This window comes from Tinamus guttatus, unplaced genomic scaffold, assembly GCF_059628265.1.
Source record: "Tinamus guttatus ecotype Peru unplaced genomic scaffold, ASM5962826v1 Tinamus_guttatus_pri_ptg000377l, whole genome shotgun sequence".
In the NCBI taxonomy this organism is placed as follows: Eukaryota; Metazoa; Chordata; class Aves; order Tinamiformes; family Tinamidae; genus Tinamus; species Tinamus guttatus.
In genome coordinates this window covers 957,904-970,548 of record NW_028288911.1, presented here as the reverse complement: position 1 = coordinate 970,548, position 12,645 = coordinate 957,904, and the positions used below count along the sequence as shown (strand labels likewise).

The following is a 12,645-nucleotide window of genomic DNA, read 5'->3' as shown; positions in this document are numbered from 1 at the left end:
TTTTTGTAAGGAATCAGGAACCCTGAGAAGTTTCAACAAAATATTTGGGATCAAAATGAACTACCTCCCATGAAGAGAACAGGCTTTCCACTACTTAAAGTGAAGCTCTGTACATTTTAAAATGATTAGGATATGAAAGAATCACCACAGATAGCAGGACCACCCACTGAAGTTCCATTTTTCCCTTCAGAAGCCCTCACCCACCTTGCAAAATTCATCCTAGTTTCAATGGCTTAATTCTGGCTCATCTACATTCTTGGATTTGGTGTGTATTTCTGAGTTCTTAAACCATTTTGCATTTCACATTCATATGTTATTTTGGCACATCCTTACCAGATTAATATTGTATGTTTTACATGTCAGATCATCCAAGCTCTGGTTCTGCAGCTTTTCTGTTATTAGTGTTACCATGGTAGTTGTTCCTTTTCCACTGCTCACACTGAAGTGTTGGAGGCTCTTCGGTGTCTTCTTTCAATACTCTTGAGCCATTGCTGTTTTGGTTTCAAGATTTATGCTTCCATCTTATTGCCAAAGTTTATTTCCAAATGTGGTCAATGTATCATGTCTGCTTTTCTGTAAAATTAGGGCAGAAAAAGAAAGTCAGAAACATTCTTGTATACACACAATGACAATTGCAGTGCTGTAATAACTGGTCCACTCTTGCATACCCATTTCCTTGGTCCCAACTTTTTAAAAAGCAGTGAGAATCACATTCACACAGTATAGATTTCCTATAATTAGGCTGATTCTACCTAGGAACTTTATCCACGACAAAGCAGCAAGTGTTCCCCTCATTTAAAAAAACTAAAAAAAAAATTAGCTACCCTTTTGTTTTGTCATTACATCTTTCTCAGAAGAATAGTATGTAGCTATACCCACTCTCCTAGTCTTTAACTACTTATAACTTACTAAAAAAAAAAAAAAAAACACCACCACACACATGGAATATAATTACTACCTGTTAGCAAACATCCCATCTAGAACCTTGAAGCAGGACACATTAACAGACATACAGAAACATCATTGACAAAGGTCTAAATATCCTTACTCCAGGAGCAGCCATTTAAATCAAACCAAGTTGACTAGCTGCTGCTTTCTGTTCTAAAAATTCTTTATATAGATTTTTCTCCCTTTGTGCCCTCAGCACTAGGTAACCATTACAGTATTCAACCTTATTGCCTGCTAAAAACAGAAACACGTCCCACCACACATACATACAAAACCCCACATAGTATCAGCTGCTTACTTTTAATACAGCAACTTTTCTTCCCCACCCCTACATTCCAAATCAGTCTCAGTTTTCAAAAACAAATGGCCATTTTTCAGAGCCAAAACTGCATTAGTATTAGTGGCAATTTCTTCACATCACCTTCGAAAATACACTGGTTCCTAGACTTTGTTTTCTGCTCATGCTGACTAGTGGTGAGAATTAGCTATTTTAGTTTATAACTTATATCGGTCAAGTTTGATCAGGGACTGCCTTTATAGAATAAAAAGTGTTTTGACATATCCAGATACACCTGAGGTCAAACAAAACAATGAGATCTTTCATAAAAGATATCTAATGCTAGCAAGAGTTTGTTCTCATGGGATAGGATTTAAAGCCTACAGTAAGAGAGAAAAAGCAAAGAATAATCAACAAAATGAAAGCTGAAAAATACTGCTTTTTACCCACTGCTACTAAATCAACTGTAGCAACAAAAACTCACTTGGATCCATGATCCGAGTTAAACCCATCTGAAAATAAGATACTAATAGTATTAATGACAATGGCAGATTATCTTTTAAACCTGTTGCTTCCAAGTACATCCTGAAATATGATTTCATATGCTAACCCTATACCATTTCACCTTCAGAGATGCCTTTTACATAACAGTCTCTAATAGCCCTGGAGCAAACAATCATAACTTGTGCCCACTTTGGTCCTCAGCCTGGTGTATAAGTTCATTGCTACAAGACAAGAAGCTCACAAATGGTCATCTACCTTATGAAGTCTCCAAATGTTTAGGTAACCTTACTTATCTTAAATAGAAACAGGCAGGTATTGCATACACTGATGGCACTGAACTGAAAATATACTGAAACTGAGTAACTAACTTGGTAGAGACTTTTGTTTTATGGTTTAAGATTTCTGTGACTGAGACTGCTATCATCACTGCTGATCTTTTCAGTTGTTTCTTTACTTCCTTTTCTGCATAGGAGGGATACAAGAATTTGATTGTTACTTGACAAAGAAAGAAAATAAGCAAATCCAATAAAACTACAAAGGAGGGGAAGACTTAGATCTGTGAACAGACTATATTTTAATAGAGTTATATTTTGCCTAGTATCACCGAAAAAATTTAAGTCTGGGTCATACAAATAAGAATAAGATCAGAAAAGACAAGGATATTAGTCTTAATGAAGCATTCAGTTGTATGAGAGGGTAAAGGCTCTTTCTTGTTTCTAATGCAAAACATCCCCTATCAAGAAAGGATTTCTTTGAATGTATATATTTAAGGGTTCCATGGGTCAGAGCCTGTACTACAAGAATGAAAATGCCATGTTGCCTAGACAAGCCTCTCTACCAGCTTGCTACTGCTTATCCAATGAGGAAATATTATTTTTCTATACAGGCACTAAGTCTAAAGTAGGAGCTTTAGCTCAGATCACAAGCATGCTTTGGACATTAACTTCTTCCTCATCCATCCTTAATGTGCTTTAGTTTATATCATGGACCAGCCTCATCCAAAAGGAATCTGCCCTGGAACAAAACCAGGATGTGTTCTCCAGCCACCATTAGGTGTCCAGCATACTGCTCTCAGCTCACACTGCTCTGAAGCAAGTCCTCATGATCACAACGTGCACACGCTGCAGGCATCAGTGCTGTTCCTCTCTACAAATCTGTTCCTACTGGGCCACCTCTCCTGCTAATAATGGCATAATGAATGATGTTTAAAAGAAAACAGATTCAAATATTATAACCAGATTCGGATAAATGAAAGTTATTTTAGGTTGCAGTTTGATATGTCTCAGCTGCCATGACTCTGCCATGCTCAACTGCCAACACATGTGGCTGTTTCCTTCTCTGCCTGTTTGCTGTCCATTGCACTATGCCAGCACAAGTGTTTGTGCTACTACACACAGAGTTAGATCAAGGAATTTTTCTAGTTGGAAAAATAACACTTCCTTTTGTCTTTTGTGAAGGTTGCTTTCCAGCTGGATCGGCTCCCTAGTCTGGTTTGCCATGAGCACAAAAGCTTATGCAGGCACACACTGGGAGCCTGGAGCTGCTGACCAAAGTCCCTGTCCAACTATAGCTTCAAAAAGAAGAAAACCACACAAGAAAACTTTGACACGAGCATCCCTCACACCAAGCCAAGCAGATTCTCCTACAATTAGGAATTAGATCTTCCATTCCAAAGCGAGATTGAAGCTTTTTGTTTCTATTATCCCTTTTCAGCTCATGCTCCTTCACCTAGTCACACTGCTACAAACTCCCAGGGGTTTGGGGTCTCCTCCCTGCAGCCCCAGCGCGTTACCCCTAAAGAAGGAAAGCTTAGGTCACTCCAATAGACTCATTTTTACTCTCCATGGAATTGCTTCTCATCTTTGGTGATTAACATTGACTGTTAGGATGTAAGAGATTAACAGTCACTCTAGTTTTGCAAGGCTGTTATTTTAAAACCTCACTAATATATTAACATATTGTGAAATCTCACAAGCTTTTGGCCCTTGACAGCACCTAACTGCAAATTTCATACAAGCAAATATTCTTCACAGTAGCTTCATTTTCTCCTTGTTGTTTCAAGATCCACTACCGCAGTTTGTATGTAAAGCAGCCATACAGATGGCAAGCTTTCTGCTTTGCATACTTTGTTCCACCAAGTTCTCAGAATTGGTTAAAGGCAACCAACTCCAGCCCTGCTTCCTCTACAACCCGTAAGAGCTCCCAAGGGATACACATCTTTGCTGTTACCAAGACTCTGCAGTTGTTAGCAGCTGAGCCAGGCACACAAGCTCAAACAGCAAGACTCCCTATATCTTGAGGTAATAACATATCTTTAAAAAAGAAGAGCTGGACTCTCCTGGACTATCTTTCATCATATCATCCATTACGGAGCTCAACTAGGTTAAAAAAGGTGAGTAAACTAAGATATCCAAGATTAACCTGCTAAACAACAATGACCTTAGTCTCTCCCTGTGTTCTGGGAGAGACCTCATCTTATGGAGATCCCATTAAGTATGTGTGTGTTGAGGAAGTTATTTTAGTTGCTGCGAGACAGGTTAAAAGCTAATCTAAAATAACAACCTAAGTGGAATATATAGGAAAGCCTTCAAATGCAACAGCAAGCCAAAGCTAACACTTTTCCCAGGTTGAGAAGGGGCTCTGAGGGAATAAGTATCACCATTATTTCTGACTTAAAGTTTTATTCTATGACACATTCTGAAATCTGAAGAAAGTTTACATTTACTGTTCCATCTGAATAGTACTACTAAAGAAATGAGGTTACTTCTTACCATTACAAGCAGTAACACTTAAAATTTCTGCCAAAAGACAGAGACAGAAATAAACTCATGTCACAAATTCAGTACCTTTTTAGTGATGTTACTGGTGTCTTTTTGGGGGGAAGACTACCCAAAAGATGGAAACCCCCCATCAACTAAAGGACAGGAGGACGTAATCCAACTTAACCTCCTTTCAGAAGGATGAAAAACTCTGATGAAGAATACGAAGCCAATTCAAAAATCTCTCCCTGGCTCTAAAAGAAGGCAACAGTCAGAATCCTTTCCAGCCCACTCTTCCTCCCCTGCATACTGCAGGACAAAATGTTCCATCAACAGTTCATCTCACTAGGAAGAAAAATCTACATTTGTTTTAAACACTTCTAACAATTTCTTATGTTTCTGGAAGTTCCATCTTGCATGGTGGACGACAAGTTGACCATGAGGCAGCAGTGTGCCCTCGTGGCCAAGAAGGCCAATGGGATCCTGGGCTGCATTAAGAAGAGCATCTCTAGCAGGTCGAGGGAGGTGATCCTGCCCCTCTACTCAGCCCTGGTGAGGCCGCATCTGGAGTATTGTGTCCAGTTCTGGGCTCCACAGTACAAGAGGGATGTGGAGCTTCTGGAGAGAGTCCAGCGCAGGGCCACAAGGATGATCAGGGGCCTGGAACATCTGCCCTATGAGGAGAGGCTGAGGGAGCTGGGCCTGTTCAGCCTGGAGAAGAGAAGGCTGAGAGGGGATCTAATCAGTGTATATAAATACCTCAAGGGAGGGAGTGCAGAGGACGGTGATGGTCTCTTTTCAGTGGTGGCCACTGATAGGACTAGAGGAAATGGCCGGAAACTGAAACATCAAAAATTCCATAGGAACTTAAGGAAAAATTTCTTAACAGTGAGGGTGACAGAGCACTGGAACAGGCTGCCCAGAGAGGTTGTGGAGTCTCCTTCTCTGGAGATCTTCAAAACCCGCTTGGATGCAGTCCTGTGCCACGTGCTTTAGGTGTCCCTGCGTATGCAGGGGGGTTGGACTAGATGATCTCTACAGGTCCCTTCCAACCCTAAGCATTCTATGATTCTATGATTCTATGATAAAGAGGGAAAGATCACAAGATTTCAAATGACTTCCTCATAAGAGGGATGTGAAAGGTTTCCTGACAACACCAACTCACGTAATTTGCCTACTCAGTAATTACCCATGTTATTACTGCTACCCAATAACAAGTAGGTCCCTTTTCCCCTTCAGATTATTTCCTACTCTTCACTTAAAGACATGACCGAACACAAATTCAGAACCCATTTTACCAACCATCCCATAAGGACTTGCTTGCCAGATACCAGCAGAAGAGGATTAGCTGAAGTCAAAATTCCACTTCAGATAAGTTAGTCCTTTAAAATGCCTCTGCTTCAGCCAGCTAAAGTGCTAATTATCCCAGCAGCACTAATTCCAGACCCAGATCAATTTTGCTACTAGACTCCAAGTGAAAGACACCTTGATTTTTCTGCTTTCTGGAGCATCCAGGAAGCATTTCAAGACTGAAACATCACACAACTGCTTTAACATGCCTTTTTGGCCTGTTCCATCCCACTTCTAGTTATGCTTGAAGCAAGACTTTTTTTAAACACAAACATTTTATGTTATCTAAGAAAAATTTGCATTGCAATATTTTAGTTTCCAAACCTAAGCAGAATATTTTACTTATAGAATTGCCCATCCGTTTACCGTAAAGCTAAGAAGTTGGAGGCCTAAGTATTCCTCCTAGCATTAATCTATTACCATCAGTTTTAAGCCCAGGAAGGTTCCTGATAGTGGGCATTTGAAGAGAATTATTTGGACTTGATGCCTTTTAGCACTAAGTACAGAGTAGTTATTCCACAATTTTCCAGAAAGCTAGCTGAAGTCCAGCAATTAGAACTTTAATTAGGGAGCTTCCTGCAACTATCAATTTGTCCATAAATATTTTGAAGGAGAGGTACTAGAAAAATCCTTCTAATAGCAGGAGACTGTTTCCAGATTATTACAGTATCTTATCTGAACAGATCTTCAGGCACCCTTGCTTAGCAATTAGCTAGCAACCTGTTGCACTGAAGTTCTCTACAGAAAAGTCTAGAAGGTCTAGTCAGAAACAATTAATCTCTGATCCAAAGATGAGGGAAATAAGGTTTAAGTAGTTTGCATTCCAAAGAAATAGTTTCACAATTGTCTAGCAAATTATGTTTAAACAGCAGATCCTCTCCATGAATAGTACAAACATCACACAAAATAAGGTAGGTTTTGACAGCACTCCCTACACATGATAGAACTGAAAATGAAGCCAAAGATGTTAGTCCCAACATCTGCAGTTCAGAGAGTCTTTTAAAGACTAAAAAGCTATTTCTTGACCTACAGAATCTTTCAGCTTCTCATAGCGCTTTCCTAAGCCAGTTTTTATTGGAAGGAAACTTCAATATTATTTGGTGTTCAAGCTTTGATTAAGGTTGCCACAACATCAGCAGAGAACAGCAAAAAGGGGGGGAAAAATACACTGGAAGGTATCCCGTATATTAAGGGATAGACACCAGAGTTAAATTTCTAAGACAATCCACAGACTTAGGAAGCATAGGAAATATGAGGAGCTCAAAAGTGTCCAGTGAAGAAAAAAAAACTCATCTACTGTGCAAGAAAAGCTTATATTTCACTAGTCCAAGGTTAACAAGGAAGGATTTGGCTTGTTATTACCTCCAGTTCTAGATAAATACCAGGTCTGCTTGCCTTGGCTAGAGGCGGAAAAATCACTATCGTAACCCCAGCCTTTGCAGCATGACCCTGAAGCACCAACATTTTAACAGCAGCGACTAGTCACCGAGTCAGATATGACAAAACAAACTGGTGCTAAGAATAAAATTGCATCCTGCATATGCATTAGCACTCCCCTATCTCCCACATTTCAGCTATGAGTACCTGCAAGAGGAGGCAAAGCCTCAATTGCCAAATACAGCGTTCAGACCCTGTTTCACTTGTCAAAATGCAATACATTACAGAAAGCTGCCTGAACTCAGAAGGGAACAATCAGTACTCAGTTTTCTGATTAGAAAACAGCCTTTGAAGAAGTCTTTCCTCCTGTGTGAGGTGAAAAAACTTGTAAGCAGAAGCACCAGGGGTAACCTGGGCAAGTCACCACCAGATGATGGGCTGAAAAGAGGTTAAGGGTTAATATTTAATATCAATATCTTGGTTCTTCAGCTACAGAATCCACCAAGCTTGTCAGAAATAAATGACATAAGACTTAAAAATTGGTTTAGAAATTTTTAATACAAACTGAACCTTTACTCTGTTGCATGACGAACTATCATTTGCAAGAAATATTCTGCCCTTTATTTCTGAAGTTACTATCAGGTGTTGTGGCCTGGTTCTGCTTTTAAACCAGGAAGAAAGTCTCCTTTCAGAAAGCAGAAGAAAGCATGAAATAAGGGATAGTAGGCCTTTATAACAGTTTATAAAGTGTATTTCTCAAAGCAATAGAGGTGGTGGTAAAGTACATTTCAAAGACTTTCTAGTCATACATAAGCCCCTTAAGACAAGGTAACAGCCCCACAAAAAAAAAATATGGATAAGAATTTAACCCAAATCTAGGGGTTACAGCTTGCCATGGCTTCATATTGCTGATTTATATCAGTATGAAAATCTCCAGATTGAACCTCCCTCTTCACTAGCAGGTAGGAAGGCCTACCTCTCAGACAGCTCATCCTGCATCATCCAAGCATCTTTGGAAGACAGGGCCAAAGATGAGCTGTGTCTTGTGCCTGGCCCAAGATTGTTTGGCATTTACATTCTCTGCCTTAAAAGAACCCAGCACTATTTAAACAAATGTATTACTGCAGAAAGCACAAAACTATTTTTGTACTGTTTTGAGATAGAAAAAGTCTGGCCTACTGAGGCTTTATACATTAATTCCAAGCCCCTACCACAATTATGAACTGTGTTAACAGTGTTTGCAGTCATTATTTCATTATTTCAGAATTAAACTACCTCCAACTAAATATTACGGTCTACTAGGTTTTGTTCTGAGATACTTTCAGCTGCTGACTGCCAAGTGAAGTATTTCTGTAACTGTCAGCCCATGACATTATAAAAACAGTATCTGGAGCTGGAAATAGTTTGTACAAGACAACAGCCTAATCTCGAAATAAACTTGTTCTTATAAATACTCTATTTATCCTAAAGGAAACATTTGCAAAGCCTCTAGGTAAAAATACCCTTAGTTTCTAGACAAATAACAGTTTATACACACATCAGTGAAGAAATATACATACCACCAGCCTAAATTTACCATGCTCGCACTAAAGCAGATCATGCTGGTTATATAAAGCCCCCAAGATTTTTTTTGCTCCGATGCTTGTGCTGGGGCTCTTAAAGAGAATATAAAAGTGAAGATTAATTAGATTTATTACTGTGATAGTTGTTTCATACCATACCAGCAAAGTCAGAAAAAAAGCAGTACAATCTACTTGTTTATTGGTATTTCCCTTAAAATAAGAATAGACACAAGGGCACATAACTGACAGCACTTAGCAGAGCTCTAAGCTGTAGGGTAGTAACAGCAATGGCCACGCATACACGCCCATGAAAAACCTCAGACACCATCACTGAAGTACTGTTATTACTGAAGCCTATGGGCTTGGAGTGGAGGGATTATGCAGGTCTCTCCCAGACCTCCTGCTCCCAAGACACACAGGTAATAAACCTCTTCCCATTTCCCTTCAGGTTTGCTATGAAGGGTTTCAGACATCTGGTTCACTTGTTTAAAATAAAAAGTCCAACTAGTAAGTTTGTTTTTGATCCTAGAGAATGGAATGTTCTTGCTGGAGGCCTCAGGCCAGATGAAAAACATTTGTGTTAAGATGCTACTTCATTGCATTGCAGGGATGTAATGAGCTGTATAACCTGCACACAGGGAGGGCTCCATAACATCAGCTTGTGACTACTATGAAATTTAAAAACAGGGAGCCTATGGCTGCCCAAGTATTTCTCAGTAAGTAGTATAGCTGGAGACTGCTAAATTTAGAAGAGCTGAGGTGTCTATAAGCACTGAAGTGCAAGCAGTTAGCAGCATTCTGTAAACATATAGGTACATTCCCCTCCTTGGCCTAATGCTTCATATTAAATTGGGTGCAGTACTTCGTGTAGAGGGAAATGTTGATTTTCATGTAGGAAGAAAAGTTTCAATCTTCGATGCCTCAAAATTATAACTCCCAGAAGATTGTTGTGTAATTGTACTGAATGAGCATACATATAAATGCAGTGTATATTCTTGTTTTAGTATCTTAGGACAGATGCACTATTTACTTTTTTACATAAACTCAGAAGGAATCTAACAAAAGAAAGCAAATTACAGGAAGATCTATGCAAAAGTAAAATACTTTACAGGCTTGCATACATTAGTTAAAGGCTTTCTGCTATATCATCTATCTTGAAAAATTATGGAAGTGCACTGAACAGATATGAGATATCATGCTTAACAGACAAGTTAAGTTCCCTTTCATGGCCCAAACTTATTCTCAATCGTAGCTGGACATCTGTAACCTGTTACTCAAGAAACCTTAAAAAATAATCATCATCTGGCAGGCAAAAAAACACTCCAGGAGATATACAAAGATCAAATTTTAAATACAGCATCTTAGCTACATGGTCCATTAGAACTCAAATTTTAGAAAGTCCATGTAGCTTCTGTGTATCAAGCACTCTTTAATAACATAAGAGTTCTCAGCCACCACTCTATGAACACCAAAAAGTAAAATCAAAGGCTAAGTTGAACAAGTTGTTGTCAAGGCCCCTTAGTGACTTATCTTCACTGCTCTCAACTACGCTTTATCTCAGCGTATGTTGGTTTTCAGCTTTTTTGCACATCTCTTGGTGAAATCTTCAAAGAGGTCCACATTACACATATAGCTGCTCTACCACACAAACCCATTTCTTTTGACCCCTTTCATAAACCCTGTGAAACGAATCAAATGTTGAAGGCATGACCAGACCAGAATTCAAAATCCATAGCCATAAGGGAACAGAACACAAAGAAAAAAGTACAAACGGCACACTATCAACATATAAGTTCTGAATGTCAACATGGACATGCTTCTTACCAAGCTTAAGCTATTTCAATAAAACTAAATTTGTCTGAGCTATGTAGCTGAAGACTTGCTAGTTCATTAGACCATTTCAAAAGCAGGATAACTGCTTTCTTTGTCTATGCATTCAGCCTTTAAGAGCACACTGAACAGCTGGATGCAGGAAATGCTATGCAAGAGGTCAAGACACAAACTAAGGGGTGCAGAATTGCTTAGGTATTTAGGAAAAACATTTGCAACAACTACATGAACTGAAAGAAATATCAGACAAATGAAGACAAGAGAAGACAATTATGTTAGGTAAGGGAGTAGTAGTCTGAGATGAAGTTAGTTTCAAATACATTTTTAAGTACTAAAAAGTCATTTTCAGACCTTCTGGCTTGATGAAAGAGATCAGTGCTTTCATTGTGCACTACTTCGACACTGTCAGATGTTCAATGAATGAGTCACTAATTCTACAAGCAAGTTTTATGGATAGATTCACATGCCAAAGCAGATTCAAAGTCATCTCTAGGACTGTAGAGCATGGAGTTCTACTCACAAGGCAGCATATAAAGCCTCAATGCAAAAAATAAAAATAAAAAAAAAAAAATAAAAACCCCGTAGAGGAAAAGCAAGTGAACACAAGGTGCTGATCAAGACATGAATATTATGGATTGCATTTCAGTTTGTACAGGCACAATAACTGATCTTTAGTTCAGCCAAAAATGCAAGGTACATCAGTCATCTCTGTAAATAGGGGTGAATATATATGTTTTAATCTTCACTGACCTCGACAGAAGTTTGGCAGCTTTGAACAGCAGAAGTCACTTGGCTACTAAGTCAAACACATACATCTGCATGCCACATACTGCAAGAGAAGACAGAACTATGAGCGTTCATAAGGGAAATGTGTCCTCCCACTTGGGCAACTATGTTTACCCATCACTATTTGACACAAACAGCTTTTGCCAACCAAGTTGAAGGATGAAACAGTAGAGATTTATCCGATAAAGCTAACAGTAAGATGTAAGCTTCTTCTTTCAGCTCATCACCTGAAAACTCTCAATCTTTCAAATGCTCTTTCAACACTGCTAAAAATGTATGCTTTATTTAGGCACAATTTAAAATAAGTCTCCCAAATTACATCTGGGATTTGACATCTCCAGTCACACCACGATTTAGATATAGTAGTCTGTATAAAGCAGTAAAATGTTTTCTGAACTTCTGAAAAGTCAAACCACTGAGTTAAGGAAGTGACTGTCTGAGCACCTGGACTCAGTGCTGTCAAGAGCTGGTTATCATCACAGCTGCAGTCTTTTCTGCAGGTGCAAAAAGTGTTTTCTTCATTTCAGTTTGGCTCAGTTTAACAGTTAGTTCAGTATCTGGTTCAGAATTTAGAAAACGATTTGGTTTTATTTGATCTTCTCAGACCTCACATTCAACTGAGAAGGGAGGGAGTGGAAAGGAAGGTTTCCCTCATCTGCTTAATAGTTCCAAAGCCTTCATGGAAACAGTGATCACAGACAGTTGGGATCATTAGGGTCAAATATCACTTTGCTTTCATTTAAGTTCATTTGAAATACAAATACTGTTTGGAATACATTTTCAGTTAATCTAGATCATTTAATATATTTTGAATTTAATAAAGCCTTTGATTAGCAGCAGGTACATTAAGCTTAGTCTCAGGTCCCACCCAAAGCAACTAAAGCTTTACTTATGCTTTATTATGTTAGAAAGTAGTGAATCTTAATTAATTTACATAGATGGTAAGACTCTAATCAAGAAATCCCTGACAGCTGGATGCATCTAGCTAAACAAACATCAATACTGAATCCTAAAAGCAGAATCCCCATAATTTCTTTTGATTAATAAAGGAGCTTAGAACATCTAATTTAGCTGTAGGTGTCAGCAGCCAAGCAAAAAATCCCATCCCAAGTGTCCAACCTGAGACCAGGAGTTGCACCCCATTCCATACCAGCCACCACCTCCTCAGCAGGACTTGAGGCTAATTCTCAGTCTTACCATTCCACAGATAAAAATGAATGGTATGAAGCTACTTTCATCTTAACAGCTTGAA

General features: G+C 38.9%; 1 protein-coding gene across 2 annotated transcripts in view; it reads right to left on the bottom strand.

Annotated features, from left to right (window-relative positions):
* Positions 1–11,423, bottom strand: part of FAM53A (family with sequence similarity 53 member A) — a 56,308-nt gene extending 44,885 nt beyond the window's left edge. The window contains exons 1-2 of one of the 2 annotated variants that reach the window (XM_088530524.1): positions 11,358–11,423; positions 334–573 (exon numbers count right to left, since the gene is read on the bottom strand). In XM_088530524.1, the coding sequence (XP_088386650.1) occupies positions 334–411 (78 nt within the window). In that variant the 5' untranslated portion in view covers positions 412–573; positions 11,358–11,423. The remainder of the gene's footprint in view (positions 1–333; positions 574–11,357) is intronic. The other variant, XM_010226000.2, reaches the window with a different exon arrangement.
* Between the last annotated feature and the right edge of the window lie 1,222 nt (positions 11,424–12,645).